Source organism: Gallus gallus, chromosome 9 (assembly GCF_016699485.2).
Source record: "Gallus gallus isolate bGalGal1 chromosome 9, bGalGal1.mat.broiler.GRCg7b, whole genome shotgun sequence".
Lineage (NCBI taxonomy): Eukaryota > Metazoa > Chordata > Aves > Galliformes > Phasianidae > Gallus > Gallus gallus.
In genome coordinates this window covers 9,695,938-9,713,351 of record NC_052540.1, presented here as the reverse complement: position 1 = coordinate 9,713,351, position 17,414 = coordinate 9,695,938, and the positions used below count along the sequence as shown (strand labels likewise).

At 44.0% G+C, this 17,414-nt stretch overlaps 1 protein-coding gene across 1 annotated transcript in view; it reads left to right on the top strand.

Annotated features, from left to right (window-relative positions):
• Nucleotides 1-2,462: 2,462 nt before the first annotated feature.
• The window catches only part of DNER (delta/notch like EGF repeat containing), a 106,718-nt gene continuing 91,766 nt past the window's right edge, over nt 2,463-17,414 (top strand). Inside the window, exon 1 of the mRNA XM_422604.8 lies at nt 2,463-2,810. Within this exon, the coding sequence (XP_422604.3) occupies nt 2,583-2,810 (228 nt within the window). The 5' untranslated portion in view covers nt 2,463-2,582. The remainder of the gene's footprint in view (nt 2,811-17,414) is intronic.

The following is a 17,414-nucleotide window of genomic DNA, read 5'->3' as shown; positions in this document are numbered from 1 at the left end:
TCAGTGTTTGAAAAAAGATTGCTGTTGTTATGGGGGGGCACTTAAAGCAAAGAACTTCCCCTTGGGAAATCAGAGATTCCCGTTCCTCACTGAATATTTAAACAGAACAGAGAGACGAGGGGGAAAAACGCCCTGCGAAATCTCCTTCGAGCCACCAGAGGATGAGTACTCCTACATCAAAATAAGTAGTTAAGCTGTAATGTAGCTTAGCTTATTAGTGTCTTAGATGCTGGAATTTGAATTGTATTATGTCTAATAAGTGTAAATGAAGCAGACAGCTTGAATCCTTGCTGAATATTTCAATTAGCAATTTGTTTGTGGAGGGCTGACTAAAATTATTTAAACTATGTGTATCGGAACATTAAAATGCATAAAAAGGCACAGCATTTTAGAAAATCATTAGGTAATTAGCTAAGCATAATATTTTCCGTTGTATAGTTAAATATTTATTTATGAAAATGAAATTCATAATGCAAACATTGGTGGTATATCCTGTAAAAAGAGAGGAAGGCAGGTGGCACAGTTACGCCCTGCTCTGTTGCATGCGTTGCCTAGTTTAGTTTTTCAGTTGTTCTCTTCTACAAATCCCAGACTCCTACATCAACAGAACTCAGCGTCTGTCAGCCTTGAAACAATTTTTTCCAACGCTTACTTAAGTGTATTAAGTATAAGGCCATATATTATATTAAGCATAAGACATAGGTTGGAGTTCCATCAGAATCAGAATTGAGGGTACAAAGAGCAAACAAAGAACAGAGGCTCGGATGTCCTGTCCTTCACAAAGGTCAGCCAGGGGAGGAGCCTGAGCCAAGAGAAAGAGATGAGGTTAGAGGGTAAAACACCTTTCCAGCTTGTGCTGGTGGTTTGCTCTATGAGATGGTCAGAGGGCGCTGTGAAACTCGCTGTTAACAACTACCTCTGAAAGGCTGTGGGGAAGGGAGACTGCAAAAGGGCCAATGTTTTTTGCCTGAACAGGAGGACTCAGAATCACAGTGCAGCTGCTTTAACATCCATTGCCACAGAATTCTGGCTATGTAGCAGCCATTTCAGAGCACTGAGACAGTAGCAAGGAGACAAGGAGCAGAGCCTCTGCAGACTCACCACGAACACATCACGTCAAACCACATTACCTTCTTGTAGAACACGGCCGTAGGTTTTGTGAGTGGAACGGAACAAACAATTGTTATAACCTGACACGGCCATTGGCCTCTGGCATTGCTTACCACCTCATTCCTGGAACAAGCTTAGCAGAGTAGGATTTCTTTTTCTTACTGTGTAAGATGATAGCAAAAAGTGCTTGGAGAGAATACCTAAAAACAGTAAGTTGTGGTTCCGTCCCAGATTGGAAGAATGCTTTCCTTTTGTTTCTGGGGTATGATAGTAACCACTGAGGATGATGGGCTGTGGGGGTGAGCACAGCAGTTTTCCTGGGTCACCACACAAGGAGCTCCAATAAGCGTTGCTAGAAGAAGGTAACCTTAAGGAGGAGACAGCTGCAGTGTAAAGAAGCAGCTTAATTCGCGTGCGTGTATTGCCTAGCTTTATTCACTTGTATCACCACAGTGCCCGCAGGTGAACACAGCACCGACCCGCCGGTGGGTCGGTGGGTCCGACGGCAGCCGGATCGGCTCCATCCGAACGGCCGGGTGAGTTCGGAGCGAGGAGCGGAGCGGAGCCAGCAGGGGGAGCCAGAGCGGCACAGACGCGCGGCTGAAAGGCACCCGGGGTACCGCGGGCAGCGGGGCGGCTCGTCAGGTAACGGACAGCAACGAGAGCTCACCTCAGCCCGGCTGCGGGGATCCCATACGGCACGCGGGCGGCGCCGGCCCCTCCTGTGCTCCCGGCTCCACCAGCGTTGCCCGTCGCTTCTGTCCCCGACGCGCCTGCAGCCATTACCGGTACGGGAGGTGCGGAGGTTTCCACAGGCCGCGCCCCAGTGCTGCCGCCAACGCGAGTTGCTACGGGTTTTGTTACTTTTGCTGAAGCAGCTGCCCGGAAGGCCGGGAAATGCGGCTAACCGTCACGCTGTCATCTGCTTTGTGGAGAAAGCACAGAACTTCACTTTCTAGAGCTTTTTATTCCCCCGTTGTACGGTTTCATGCTATCTTCCTCTCCTTCGGTCCTTACCTAGCTCTAGTAGCGCCAGACGACACGTGTGAGCGAAGCAACAACCAAAAAGCGAACGCGAAGTTCTGCACCAGGGTGTGATTTACAAGGGCGTGCGCTGAGCCCAGGGCGGCGCTCCCGCCCTCCTTTCCCGCCTTCTCCCCCCCCGTGCCGCCGCAGCAGCAGCAGCGGCGGGAAGGCCGGGCACGCGCTCGTTTCCCGCTGCCCCGCGTCCGCGCGCCCCGCCTCGCGCCGTTACAGCCCGGCTCCGGGTCCGGGCGGCGCTGCGGGCGGGCGGCTGCCCCCTGCCGGGCGCGGCGGCCGGCTCCTCCCCGCCCAGTCCCCGCCCGCACGTTGCCCGGGGAACGGGGGGTAGGGAGCAGCCGGGCGGCCGCCGCCTCCATCCATCCCTCCATCCGTCCGCTCCTTTTCTGCCCGCCGGTGCCCGCAGCGGAGCGGCACCCGCCCCGGCCGCCATGCCCCGAGCCGCCCCGCCGCTGTTGCTGCTGCTGCTGCTCGCCCTCGCCCAGCGCCGCTCCTGCCTCCCCGGGCCGGTCACGGCCGCGCCCCCCGGGTCGGACCCGTGCCTCGGCCGGCCTTGCCGCAACAACGGCACCTGCTTTCCCGCCGCGCCCCGCCGCCTCCCGTCCGCGGCCGCCTACCGCTGCGTCTGCCCGCCGGGGGTCACCGGCGCCTCCTGTCAGGTAAGGGCGGCCTCCGCGCCGCGTCCTCGCGCCCGCCCCTGCCCTTGGGCGTCCCCGCGCTGTCTGCGAACGGCTCCGTCCCGTCCTCGGGCCGCCGGCGCCTCCCTGTCCGTGCCGGCCGCGGGACGCGCATCGGGGCCGCAGCCCTGCCCTCGCCGGGGACGTGCCGCCGGCCGCCGCGGGGGTCGGCTGGAGGAGCCCCGGCAGCGCCGTCCGAGGGCGGTCGCCGCGGCGCAGCCGGCGCTCTCCCTCGGTTCGGTATCGATCGTTTCGCGGCGAAAAGAACCGTCCTCGAAAGCTGCGCCGAACGCTGACGCTCCGCCGCGTCTCGGTGCGTTGGGGCGCGCGGCGCAGGTGCTCCTCGGGCGGCCCGGGGTGCCGGCGGGTCCCAGAGCCCGGGGGAGAGCCGATGGCGTCCAAGTGCCGGCGGTGCCTCCCCGACACGCGCGGTCGCAGCGACGTGCGGGATAATCTCAAATCGCGTTGTCACGTGAAGGCACCTTTTTTGTCCCTAGCGCTAAGGATGAAACGATCTTCTTACCGCGCTCAGAGATTCAGAAGAACTGAACCTTCCGGGGAGAAGCGGGCGCGGGCACAGCGAGCTGTGGGCCCTGCGCGGGTGCGGGGCCGCGGTGTGTGCGTGGCGGCAGCGCCGGACGGAGCGCGCGGGGCGGCTGCAGTGCCTCAGAGAGCGCTCTGTGCTCCGAACGGCTTCGGTGTAGGAGCTGATAATTGAAGGAAGCACTGCCTTATTTTATTTATTTTATTTTATTTTATTTTTTTAACTGGAGGGGGGGAACATAGTTGTTCCTTGGTTACGGCGTACCTAAATCGCGCAGTTGAGTAGATGGAAGAACACGCTTAGCGAGGGCCCGCCGTGCAGGTGAATTCGAAGTCAGAGAGGAGGAGCGCTGCGCTCCCGGTGCGTCTCCTGCCCGGAGGCGGCTCGGTCGGGTCCGTGTAGCAACGAAAGTGAAAATATTAACGCTAATGAGATTCTGTAAAATCGGAGATTAAAGTGGATTAAACAGTTCTCTTCGGCTAATTTTAGCTGTCGGCCTCCTAAGAGTTTAGCGCGCTTCTGTCACTACAAAGGGAAAGAGAGCGCTGCGTGTTTGCTGCTGCTCGCCGCTGTTAGGCTCCAGCATCCACATCCATGACTGAAAGATTAATGACCCTTTTAAAGACTTTGCAAAATGGAACGCTTGCTGGCATCCTACCTCCTGCGAAGTGTTGTGTCTGGGGAGCCGGCTTTAATTGTTTCTTCAATACAGAGCGAGGCAATATTTTCACAGCGGTTTTATTAACTAATGAGGGGAGGCTCGCAGCGCGGTACGTTTGGTTTCCTTTTATAAAGTACTGAGCAATGACTCTTGTAAAAGAAACCGGGAAACAAATGGATGCCACTTCTGGCTGTTATGTCGGCAGCTGAAGCACAGGCGTCAACTCTGAACAGCTGATAGGGTTTTGAAATGTAACCTTTATTAACTAGAGAGCAGGCAGGCTATTATTTAATACATAAAGGGATAACGTAAGCACGTTGCTGTTACCCACAGTTGAGGTTTTGCTCATTTTATCAGAACTGAAAATGAAGAAATACTGTATGGATGCATTAATTCATGTGCTTTGCTGTTATTCAGATGGAAACAGCCACGTCCACCGATTCAACAGTAACAAATAAAAGAATTCTTAACCCTGAAGTGATATGAAGAAAGCTTTGGGTTAGGCCAAGTGGGTCAGTGGGATGTATTTAGAGAGGTTATTTCTGAGGTTGTTATTGGACAGTTGGACTGGGAGAAGGCAATACCCAGAGGGAAAAAAGAACAGTAATGGTTACGCTCAAATACCTGGCTCCTAGGAGGTAGGTTTGTTGAAACTGGAGTTCTTTAGGGCCACAATTGCCAAAAAAGACATCATTACTTTTGTGTTACTTCTTCTAGGGAAGGGAACATCTCTCTCCTTCTTCACAGATGCATTAAGGCATAGAATGGAAGAAAAATGTTCTAAGCGTGCCTTCAAATCAACCGGGTGCAATGAAATTATTAAGATAGAGAGACTGATAGCTAAGCTTGAGTTTGCCAGCAGATTTTGTCATTGAAGTTCTTCCTGTGACTGATTGTGATGCACTTGATGATGCTGATGCTGGCGTGGGGAGAGAAGCAAAGAATAAAACTGTCATCACGTGCGTGAGATGCTTCTAAAGGTTGAGATAGAGCTTCCCTATCGCCGAGTGAAGTATTTAACTTGGCCTGAATCCAATTCTATGACCTTATGTTTTAGTTGCTTTGGCAACTCATAATTTATATAACAAAAGTGATCTTAGTGTATCCATGCCATGCATTATGCACGTCTGTGTGTATCAGGTTACTTAGGGTTTGAATATACTTTGTTTGGCAAACTTCAAGATTGTTTTGTTATGGATCGTTTGGCTTCGAGTTAATGGTGATGGGTGGATGGTTGGACTGGATGGATCTCGGATCTCAGAGGTCTTTTCCAACCTTGGTGATTCTATGATTCTATGTTGTGGGATCTTGCTGTATTTTAACTCCACTTCTTTCCATGGACGTGATCTTTTCTCCCACTTCTCTGTGCTGTATTTCTAGTCTGTGTTAAGAATAAATAGAATCAGTGTGTTGAGGGGTCTCAAACTTTGGGCTGAGCAAAGAAATCACATGTATTTCCTATGAATCTGAATAAAAATTGCCATGAATTTGGGTGCCTTTCTGCAGGAATTTGCAATTGTCCAATTCTCAGCTTTATACTGAGAAAATTTGATTAAATAAATTGAAATAGCTTTAATAGCTGCTGCGTGGTTCATGCTGATGCACTCCCTAAACTTTTACATGAGTTTTTCTTCCAGAATTGATCTTTAACCTTCATTTCTAGCCACTAGTCTAATGACTCTTCTGCTGTTTCTGACCACGTGTATAATCCAATACTATTATTTTTCTCAATCAGGAGAGTTCTATGTAAAAATTGCTTTGTTTTAGTAGCTTTAGGAATAATTTTAGAGGCATGAGGTGCAAATCGAATTGAAAATGAAAAACTTCATGGTAGACTTGGTTGTTTGCTTAAAAATGCAAATTCTGAACATAGTTAATTGCACTAAATTGCATTACGGTTATTTGGTTCAATGCTAATTTCATTAACAGATTTGTGAAAGGAAACATTAGTTCAATGCTTTTCAAATACTACCCTGCATGCTCGTCTTTTGTTACTTCTTCCCCCACCCCTCTTTCCTTTGACTGACAATTTTCCTCCCTCTTTTCCTTCAGTGTTTCGTTATTTCACAGTCTGTGCCAGTAACAGAAGCTAGGAGAGGAGCGGTGTCTGAGCTGTGCGCAGCCTGCCCTGCGCTCTGCCTGCAGTTCTTTGCTGTGCACTCTGAACGCTGTGGAGGACCCTTCTCGTACTTCTGAGAGCAGTGTGCTGGCTGCTGCTGTAACGGCTGTTGGTTTAGTGCTGAAATAAGTATTTTAGTTGCAAAAAGAGAGGGATTGTTATTTCTTGACTCAATGGTCTAATGCTTCTGAATTAGCAGTATGAAATTTCATTGGCCAGGTTATTTCAGGTTTCACTAGACAGTGCTGTGCAAAGGGACATCCTTTAATCTAACTGCTAAATCACCTTTATGTCACTATCCTGATTAATTCTTCATGAGCTCCTGTTTTCTATTAAGTGCTGACATCGCTAATGAAAGGTCTCTAAATAATCCTTCACAATGAGTTCTCTAGCATATTTAAAAAGCTATTATTTCCCTGTTCTCATTAATGAAGGGCATATTCTTAGATGATGTGTCTGTTGTGATGCAAGTGTTTTGCTGTGTGGCCACTCTGTTCTGTCTTTAGCAAGAGTCAGTTGTTTGGTTAGTGGAAGCCCCGGAGCCTTGCTTTATCTGAGTGCAGTTGGGCTTGAATGCTGAGCTACCTGGTCATTTCCTGCTGGCTGACTCTGAACTCTCACAGTGCTGTAGAGTTGATGACTTTAAATATTTGCACTGATGTGTGTACTTTGCATGAAAAATGGCTGTGCGAGCTCAGTTTGCTTTTCTTGGAGAAGAGGAAGCCATATGCCATCTTCAGCTTCATAATGGGTGGCCATAGAGAAGGATGGAGCAAGTCTGTTCTGAGGTGCTGTCAGTACAAGGATGAGAAGTGGCAGACACACACATTACAGTAGGGGAAGTTCTGGTTAAATTGAAGGAAGACGTTTCTTGCAGTGATGGAGGCCAAGCGCTGGAACAGGTGCTTGGAATGGTTGTAGGATCTTCTTCCTTGGAGATACAGGGCCTTGAGGGGCCAATGCCCCAACTGCCTGAGTGTTTGATTCTCGGTTGAGTTAGAGAACCCCTCATGCCCCCTCCCACCTACAACCTTTTCTATGAGTTTTTGTGCTATCCAGGTGCCTCACGAACTGTGATGTCTGCTGCCAGGCAAGCTAATGAATTTCTACAACCTGGCTATCGAGTATCACTTATGGGGAATGGTAGCACAAACACTGAAAATGAAAAATAATTTATCTCACATTTTATTTGAGCTGTTATAACATCTTTTGTTTCCCCCTACAACAGTAGTAAATCAGTCAGAAATTCTTGCTTTTCAGAGCAGCATCTTGCTTTGAAGCATATTGTGTGAAAATTTGTGAGCAAGAGAAGTGTAATTCAGCAATTTCCAAAGCAGTTGTTAAGGAATTGTGCTGTGATTCTTGCCATGGGATCTAAAATAATTATTCTAAATTTCTGTAGAATAAAACTGGAGTGATTTAATGACCCAAATGGTCTCAATTATGCAAGTGGTTGTAGTTTGGGTATTTTTACCTGTATGCTGACTGCTGTGAATCTTTGCGGTCTGTTTCAGTCTGCTGAAATGCTCTCAGAATTAAATATCTGTTCAAAATAGTTCTTTGTAAGTGTTGGTCAGGTCCGTTAAGAGCCGAATGAGTAATGCTCTGTAAAACTCCATCCTGTGAGAAAAACTTTTAAATGTTGATAGTAATTAAAGATTTTAAAGAAACAGATCAAATGTAAAGTAGTCAAATAGCAGTAGAAGATATGCTGAACTCAGATGCTTCAACTTTTTCATATGTTATTTTTCATCGTATTTTTTAATTTGCTTTGATCTGAGAGAATTACTTTGCAATGGTATCTGCTTAAAACCTACAATTGTTTTACTTTCCTTTGAAATCCTTAACTTGATATTGCTATTTGTGTATCTGTAGCTTTGAAAATGCTCTTTAACAGAGCACTCATGGTATGCTAGGAAAATAACGGGAGAATGCCTTATCTTGAATACAAGATAAGAAACAGAATATAGATGGTGAAACAAAGGAATGAGAATATTGCTCAAACAGTGGACTTGTATGACTTGATTCAGTATTACAGGAGGCAGCTTCCCTCTCTTTGAGGACTCTCATAGGATTTTGTACATCTTGCCCTTAATGGAGGTACTACTTTGAGATTATTAAATCCAGAGGTGGCATTTAGCAGGATTTCAGCTTCATTATGTGATGAGGCCAGATGTCTTAGAAGATGATGTGAGAAATTTCATTTAAATAGGCAAACATGAGTCTGTGGAAAATGATGTCCACATAGCCCTAAAGAGAGTTGTAGTCTTAATTGGCACAGAACGTTCTCTTGTAGCTCACACTGTTCTTACTACACTGCAGGTCTTCCATTTATTCCCGGTAACGTTTTTGGCTGTCATACTTTCATGTTCCAGTGAATCTCACAGATTAATTGCATGGAAAAATCATTTTATTACCTTTTATTTTCTGTCTTTCAATTTAATTGAATTCCCCTGTATGTTTTTTTTTTTTCCTGTTAAAAGTGAGTTATTTCATTCTTCTCTTTCTGTGCCTGTAATGAACATTGTCTTTCCTACAGTATCCTTCCTGAGCTGAACGGATTGAGCTGCTAACAAATTCCTGTTGATTACCACTTAATCTAAATACAATCTGTTGAATTCAATAATGCTGAATCCTGTATTTTATGTATGCTGGGAGGTTACCTGTTTTTTGACTACTGCATTTGAGGGTAGCCCTCAGTAGTATTCCCCTTCCTTTTTTGTTGTTGCTGTTGTTAATGGAGGTGAACTGAGCTCGAGTTCAGTTCAGTTCACCTCTCCTAGACGTGTCTGATTGTGGAGCGATGTTTCTGAAATGAAGACATCTGTATTGAAGCACATCCACACCAACTGAGAGCGCTCTGTTTGGCATGAGTAGGAACAACTTCATTAAAAATGTCTTAGTGACATTTAGACCAAAATCTGAAGGTAAAAGCACTTCCGTATGAGCATTGTACAGCATCATTTATTGTTTTGAATTGGCTCTCTACTTTCTAACAGAAATTTTGTCCAACTTTCTGTTTTGATATATTTTTGCCTATTTATAAGGTACAGGAATAAGGTCAGTACCAAAAGAAATACCTCCTGGTTATAACCTTCTAACTCATCAATAGGAGCTGCACAGAACAATTTCTAATTGGATTACTGGGGAAGAAATCTTCAACAGCAGTACAGTTGTTGCAGTTTTCCAGCAGTTTTGAACAGCAGAAATGCACTTGAAGTTCTAAATTAAGAGAAGTAGTGCTTGCCTGATAGGAAAATTAAGTTGTTCTGTTGGTAGAGTGTAATCTTTTACAAGAAAGTGCTCTTGCTTCCAAAAGCTGATTTGTAGCCCGCATGTAAGCAGCTGTGCATATTACTGCCCCGTATTGTTTTTCAACTTTGCATTGTTTTGTTTTACATTTCACAGCCTGTTGTAAGTGTAGCCACTGCACTGCATTATTCAGTATTCCATTCTACTGTAGCCCTGACTAAAGTGTGCAGCTATGGAAGTGAAGGTGTGTGACTGGGAGTTGGAGTACCAGGGCTTGTGTGGAGTACAGCGCTTGTGCTTGGGCTTCTCACTGCAAAACTTCTGCATTCTTAAATTTCTCGCCTATGATTTAAGATGACTGGGTGTCAAAAGGTTGGTTTGTGCGTTGTAAGTAAGCACTGTATTTAAATGCTAACCTGAATTACCTGTCAGCGGCCTGTCAGAATATATTTAAGTTGCATGGAAGAAAAGCCTTACTGAAAACAAACTTTCAACCCTTTAGAGTACTTTGTTCCACAAAGCATTGGAGCTGGCACTCTACTTATTAATTTCCCCTAGTAATGTTCTTTCACTCAGGACACCGACTTAGGTCGGTGATGGGTATTACAGAGGCTTCTGTAGCAAAGGCCGTTGTGAAAAGGAAGTTCTTGAAGGAGGTAAGAATGGGATTCTATCTGAGCGTGGAAGTATGGCTGTTAGGTGAGGTTACTGAATAGTAATGATTTGTTGCATTAGTTACAACAGCAGCCACACTGTCAGTTTGAGAGGACTCTGAGCACATGCAGAAGTAGGAGCGGTAAAGAGTAACAAGATATGGTTCCTTTTATTCACAACAGACCTCGCTTTCAGTCCAGGTTGCCCCTATGTGATCCTTCGTACCGCACCTACTAAAACTGAAACTTGTTGACTGACGCACGAGAGAGAATCGTGTCTGCAGAAGCCGCGATTATCCGGCAGGGAGACCCATGTGCTGAGGTGGAGGAGTGCTGGCTAATCCTCCCTGAGCATTGGTGCTCAACATGCAAATCATTTAAAGCTATGCAGGTAATGTCAGAATGGAGCAGAAGCTTTTGGAACGCTGTGCTCTTCTATAAAGGAGCGGTACTTAAGCCCTTGGAATCAGCTTCTGGTAACTTCATGTACAAAGGGATGGGGGCAGCCATAGGAACTTCAGTGAGCAGAGTTGTGTGAGGATTCCTGGCATAGGTACGGTCTGTAGGACGAGGTGCTTATGTTCGTCTTTAAGGCTGCAGCACGCTCCGTGATGATGTCATGTGCAATAAATGAAGAAAATGGTGTTGAGTCCTCTGGGAAATTAACATGTTTAATTGAGGGACAAATTAAGATTTAATTTATATAACTGTAATAAGACCCTAACATTAAAATTTAGCTGGTTGTTGCCTCTTAAAAGTAGTGAAAAGGTACTGGGTTAAGGTGATATGTTTGATAACTTTGTGAGGATGCAGGAGAACGTGGCTAGTAAAGAATATGATGAAGTGTCTTGTTTAAAGGGCTGCTTGAGGATCCATGATGAGGGCTCTTAAAGGTGAAGTAAACTCAAAGTCATTACGTTTATTTCTTTAAAGACAAAGCTTAGAGCTAGTTATCTCAGTAACCAGTTGAGCTCGGTTTTCTCAGCGCCCCTGCAATGTGCCTGCAAACTTCTGTAAGGTGAATGAACTCTGGAGCTGTGCTGTTTGCTTCCAGAATCCCTTCCGCTGCAGCGAAACGTCGTTCTTTGCAACAGTTTTAATGTTTTCTACAGACAAAGGAGAAATCATAGATCAGTTGTCACAGTGATTTTGCCTTTTCACAAGCCTTTTGGTTGGGTGATGGATTTATCAGATGTGGGTAAACCCTGTGATTATTAAGGTCTGCTATTGGCACTATGGAGTACACCTCTGTAAGGGCCCAAATCTCTCTGTATTTAATGTAGGAATATAGAGTTTTCTGCTAGTGAAACATAGTAGGGGGTCATTTGGCCATACTTTATGTTTATATGAGAAAGAATACATTGAAATACACTCTGAAATGACACCTGTGCTAGTAGATCTTACTGTGGAAATGACTTACAATGTACATAAGTGCAGCATCTTTGTTATGTAAATGCTTTTCACTTTGTAATCATACTGCAGCAACTTCCAGTGAGGGGTTTCTTGTTCTGAGGATACTTTTCTTTTCCAGAACACACATCCAGTTCTGTTTTGTATTCTCAGATGTTCTAAGCTCCTTGCCTAGAGTATGAAAGTAAGCCCTGTCTGGGCCCTTTACCACAAGCAGCTGCTGGCTGATAGAAGCTCTTCCAAACTCCTTAAAGCAGGGCACAGCAATTGTGTGATGTGTGTTCAAATTATTCTAGGCTTTTACATTCTTTTCTGTGACTTTGAGGGCAGAGCTGCATCTCAGAGCGTCAGGGTGCTGCATTCCAGGTCTTTGAGCAGAACGTTATGGAGGGAGGCTTCACCCAACAGCTTCCAGCATGAACAGATCTGTGGCTTGGCCTCCTCACATCAGAGGTGCCAGCACAAAACTCTTTGTACTCAACAAACTGGTGTTTTCTGATGAACTGAAGTTTCTAACTCTAAGAAGCACAGTTCAGTGATGTCTAGGGAGAAAATTTTCTCTAATATTTCATTGTGTACTTAGAGATTGCTTCTTCTAATCTAATTTTGGAGATGATTGTAAAACTGTAGAGTATCACTTGCTGATCTTCAGAGCTTATTTTTCTCTAGCACTTTGAAGGAGATGTTTTCTGTGGGTTTTTCGAGGGAATTGTAAAGGTTTTGTGGTGATTTTTGGAAAAAAAAAAAAGGAATAAATGCATTCACAGAAGCAAGACGGAGGAGGAGATCTGGGTGTTAATTTACTACCCATATTATTGTGTACACATTATTAATTCTATTAATGCTCGTGCTAGAAGTTGGATGTGCACCCCAAGAAGGCCAACTTCATCCTGAGATGCATCACAAGGGGTGACAGCAGGACATGGGAGGTGATTGTCCCCCTCTGCTCTGCTCTTGTGAGGCCCCATCTGCAGTACTGTGTCCAGGTCCAGGCCCCCACACAAGAAGGATGTGGATGTGTTGGAGTGGGTCCAGAGGAGGGCCATGAAGATGAGCAGAGGGCTCCTATTAAGCAGGCTCTCCTATTAAGAGAACTCGATGATCTTTAATGTCCCTTCCAACCCAAGTTATTCTATGCTCTGTGTTGCTCTAAGCAAGTTCATTGGAGAAGGCTTATGTGTGTTTATTGCATAGTACCACTACGTAAGTATGTACACACAGACAGATGTCTTAAAGTAGCTTATACTCTGCAAGTTAATCTGCTGCTTTATCCTGTAGTAACTTGCCTGTGTGCCTGGACGTTTATGGAAATAAACATCAATGAAACTAATTCTTAAAATCTAAAAATGCTGCCTGTTGGAAGTGGGATGAACAACAGATCATATTTTTGACAGAGCTGAGATGATGTAGGTGTTGTGTATTCTGAAGTTAAAAATCTGTGGTTTACTTTCTTTAATAAAACATTTAGTTATCTTTTCTGTACTTGCTTTTTCACTGCTCCAAATTCTTTTCTGTCCTATAAATCTCAAGCTACCTCAGTCTAGCTGATTTAGTTACTGACCTTCACCTGTCTGTAGCTCTCTCTGTCTTCCCAGGATTCTAACAAAAAAATGTCACATGGGAAAATTGCTGATGGAGCTTGTATCTCTTATTTTGAGATAATTTGCTTCCTTTTGTTCTAAAGCAATAGTGTCAGTCCCAAAGGAATTAAAAGTGAGATAGGGATGTTTCAGTGCAGAAACTGATCTGGTTGCCGTCACTGAATTGTGGGATGAGTAGAATATCAAGTCATTCATAGCCTACTTAGGCCTCATGGAATAAGCGTGATCACGAGAAGGATAGAGTATGATTCTGTGTGTTTGCATTTATTTTTTTAATATAGGCAACCTCAGGAAGAAAGGACAAAGTTTAGACATCATTGGCTGAATCTGGAGCTTGCATAACAGATAAGCTGAAGCATTTGTTATAGACAGTCATAATAGAATGAGGAAATCAATAAATTCAGGCTTAATCACACAGCACTTGTGGCCGTGTTCTGGAATGTGGCAGTTAAAGAGGCTTTGATTTCATGTACTAAATATACTCTGAGCAATGGAAGAGTGCACTGCTCTGCTTGCTAGTGTGGAAGTGAAGAACTTGGGCCTACTCTGTCATCCTCGTGTACGACAGTGCTCCAGAACCACCAGGCTGCCCTTGCTTTGACCTTCCCAATGTTTGGGATAATGTAGAAGATACTATGGCTAGATGAGTCAATAGTTACTGCTGACTATGAGATGGCAGTATATTTGAAATTATTTCTACACACGGTTTTTCTGGTTTTATTCTACTTTTGTAAGAATGACAACTGTTCAGCGCGTGGTTCTTGCAAGGCCCCTAAGGCTGAAGAAGCCTGATGGCTTCTTTTCTTGCTCAAATTGCATTTCAGTGGCATTGTGGGATTCTTATTTCAGTACTGACAATTCTTTGGCTAAAAGCAAAAGTGGTGAATTCACATACTGCATATGAGAGGATTTGACTGTGACCTTATCTTCTGCACCTGCTTGTATTCCAGGTCTGAAAGAAATGCCTAAATGATGCTGCACAGTGTTCCAGGTGTTCCTTTATCTTTCTCAGTCTTGTGGGTATAAAAGGACTGTGAATTTCTGTGTTCCTATTATATGTTGTGTACCATTGTTCAAGTGCATTCAGCAACCCAAATTATTTTTACAGCTGTCTGTATGGATTTCTAAATTTTACACATTCTTAAGACAGCCTGGGGCTATAATGCAGATATTTAGACATCTGCCATGGGATGACACGAGAATAGTAACAACACAGATAAAATAATAAAAGTATATTAAATGTTGCCATTACAATATGAACTGCAGTATACAAGGATTAGATTTGTGACCAGGATGATGTCACTTATTAATATGCAGCATAAGATATGAGCTGAGCACATTCATTTGGTGGGCCATTTGAATTTTCTCAAATTGCATGAGTTAAAGACAGAATCAGTCTCGCTTACACGTTGCTAGTCTAAGTGTAAGGAACTGCTTTTGAGTTCATAAAGTTAGATGCAAAATATATGATTATTTTACTTGTTGCTTTTATTTTAGAGAAAAAAGTTATTTTTTCACTGCTGATGGCTTTCCAAGTGTAACAATACTTTATACTCTCTTCTCTTTCCTGTAGCAAATGTGATTTGCATTTCTGTAGTGAATGGCAGAGAACTCACTAGAACGAACCAGTTAGTTTTCATTGCCTCCTGTTGTACAAATCCTGCTCCTTCCATAGGCGAAATGTTCTTGCTCAGCATTAGTAATTGCAGCAGAGACTTGACACTATTAGAAATATTTTCCAGCTGTACAGATCTAAATAATTTAGTGAAACTTGGTAAGCATTTGACAAATGTATAAAATTCCTGAAGTTTGTCTAACATCGTAACCACGTTCAGTTTTAAGTAGTGCTTTAATTTATTTTTACTTGGAGAAGCAGGACCTAGACCTTACTTTCACTTTGAGCAATAGCTAACGTGGAAGTTGCATGCTAAGGACATGACGCACAGTTGTCTGCAACAATCTGGAGGTGGGTTGCATCTTTTCTTATTCCAAAGGAGATGATTCTCCAGTAAAGGAATTTCCTCTAAAGTACAGTTTTGTGAATTTTGCCAGGTTCATTCTGTATCACTCTTTACCAATAAGTTTTGCTTTTATTGATCAGATTGAGTTTTAGGGACTAACGTCTAAAATGAGTTTTTCCAGATGCAGTTGTAGCTTGATTGTTATTGTACTGCTTCTGTTTTCTCCTGGAAAAGTGCTTCTGGAGGAGGCAGATGGCTCCACTCACTAATTTAGCTGAGGAGGATGGCTCATAGAGCAGAGAGTGAATGGTTTCTGCAACTCCTGTGGACCACTGAGGTAGCACTGAGAATAACTTTTTTTCCCCCCTGTATTTTACTGTGTAGGGAAAAATGCTTTGAGGAAAATTAGATGACTAAAATATTATGGGTTCTCTTAGTGTGCAGTGATTCAGCTTCTTGCTATCTTCTAGCTAAATACACAGCATAGTATCTGAACTCAGTGCACCTTTGTATACTTTTTGGAAAAGATTTTGAGTAATTACTGTTGAAGCTGTGCAACAGTAACTTCTGTCAAGCAATGTTCTAAATAACTATCTATCATGATACATTTGAGCTTAACAATTGTGCTTGACTCCCACCGTTAATGTGTGTATATATAAATTCACTAAAAAAGATGGGCCAACTGCAGTTTAATATTGCGATAGCGGATACTGGTACTGTGGACTTTCTTAAAGAAACTTCTTTTATCAGTTATGAATCCACCAAGCATGGGTTGTTCAGGTTCTCTGAAATGACTTCACTTCTTTTTCCCCAGCAATCTAGTGGGTTTTGGCCCTGTGTTTAGTTGCAGCAAGGTCTTCATTTAGTCCTCCTTTGTGAATTGTCCATCTGGTTTGTCTTAATTTCTGTGGGTTAGTTCTGTGTCCCTGGAAATGCTTCCCTGTATACTCAATAAACTTTTGAAATGCTCAGTAAACTCATTATCACAAAACATTTTTCCTCTGTAGCTGTGGGCACACCAAAGGCACACTTCACTTTTGCTTATAGTGCAGGTTTTATTTACACACCTGTGACAATGCAGAGGCTCTTCTATCTTCTACAGGTTAATTTGCTCGACCTCCTCATCTGCTTGTACGTGTTTTTGGAAGAGTATACAGAAGGGCATAGGGCATGGTGTACTGCTAAAACTGTAGTGGGACAGCTTTGGCAAAAATCTTTTTTCTGCTTGTATTCTACCTTCTATTCCCTTTGTTACTGGGGAAATAGCACACTCCACATGGAAAAAAATCTCAGGGTACTGTTGAGGGTCACGTGGCGTCACCTACATTTATCTATGTAGAGCCGAGCTTTATTTAGAATGGCTAATGCTGATCAGAAGCTAACAGAGCTCCTGACTCCCTGCCAACTCCATGCACAATTACTCTGGTCCCTGGAGTGTGGTGCTGAGGCACTGCAGCTGACTGGTAATGCAGCATCATGCCAGAATTAACCCTGCTGAGCCAGCTCCAATGTTTTCCCCTTCCACAATCTGGTTAATTTCCACCCTGAAAAATTTGCCAGCAAGCAAAAATCAAACAGTCATAAAACTGTCCACATGAAATTCCTCTCATTGTGTATGGATATGGTCTAGTTCTAATTTTGTATCCTAGGAGCACGCTCCTTACTAATTACGGTAACTTGCAGCTGCAGAAATCTTTTTCTGTTCATTGCTGCCTGGCTGCTCAGTCCTTTTGCTGTGGAGTTTGATGCACATCCAGTTTTCTCCCAGCTGAATGCCTACAGATTACAAAAGTCAGTATTTTAATGACAGCAAATCACCTCCTTGGGATGTGGTTGAAGTCAATAAATCTTCCTTGGCTGCTGGGTTTTGCAAATAGTTTTGGAAGGAGGAATTATTTTTGAGGAATGTAGATTTGTGTCTGTTTGTCCTTCCTCCTTCCCCTGGATCTCACGCCAACAGTGACTTCTGTAAACTGGTCGCTGCACAGAATGACCCTTCTCTGGGTGAATCTCCTTACAGTTTGCATGTGCATTCCCTGCAAAGAAGCCAGTCTTGGTGTGCAATTGCTTGACCAGCCTCACTGTGGGTAGACCAGAGCAACAGTGAATGTGGACAAAGTATATTTTGTTCAATCCTCTGTTAAGGTGAAATAAGTTTAGTTGTAGAGAATCTGGGTTGGCTGAAGTGCCATGGAACACAAGTGTTTATAATGAGCTTTGAAAGCTCTCGTGCACAAAGTGTGTCTTAGCATTTGTTTATTAATTAGCAAATTAGAAATACCTCACAATTTTTAAACAAATTATGCAACATTTAGGAATGAGAATATAGTGTGTGTGTGTGTGTGTGTACGATGCAATTAATTATACAAGTAGCTTTGTGTAGGT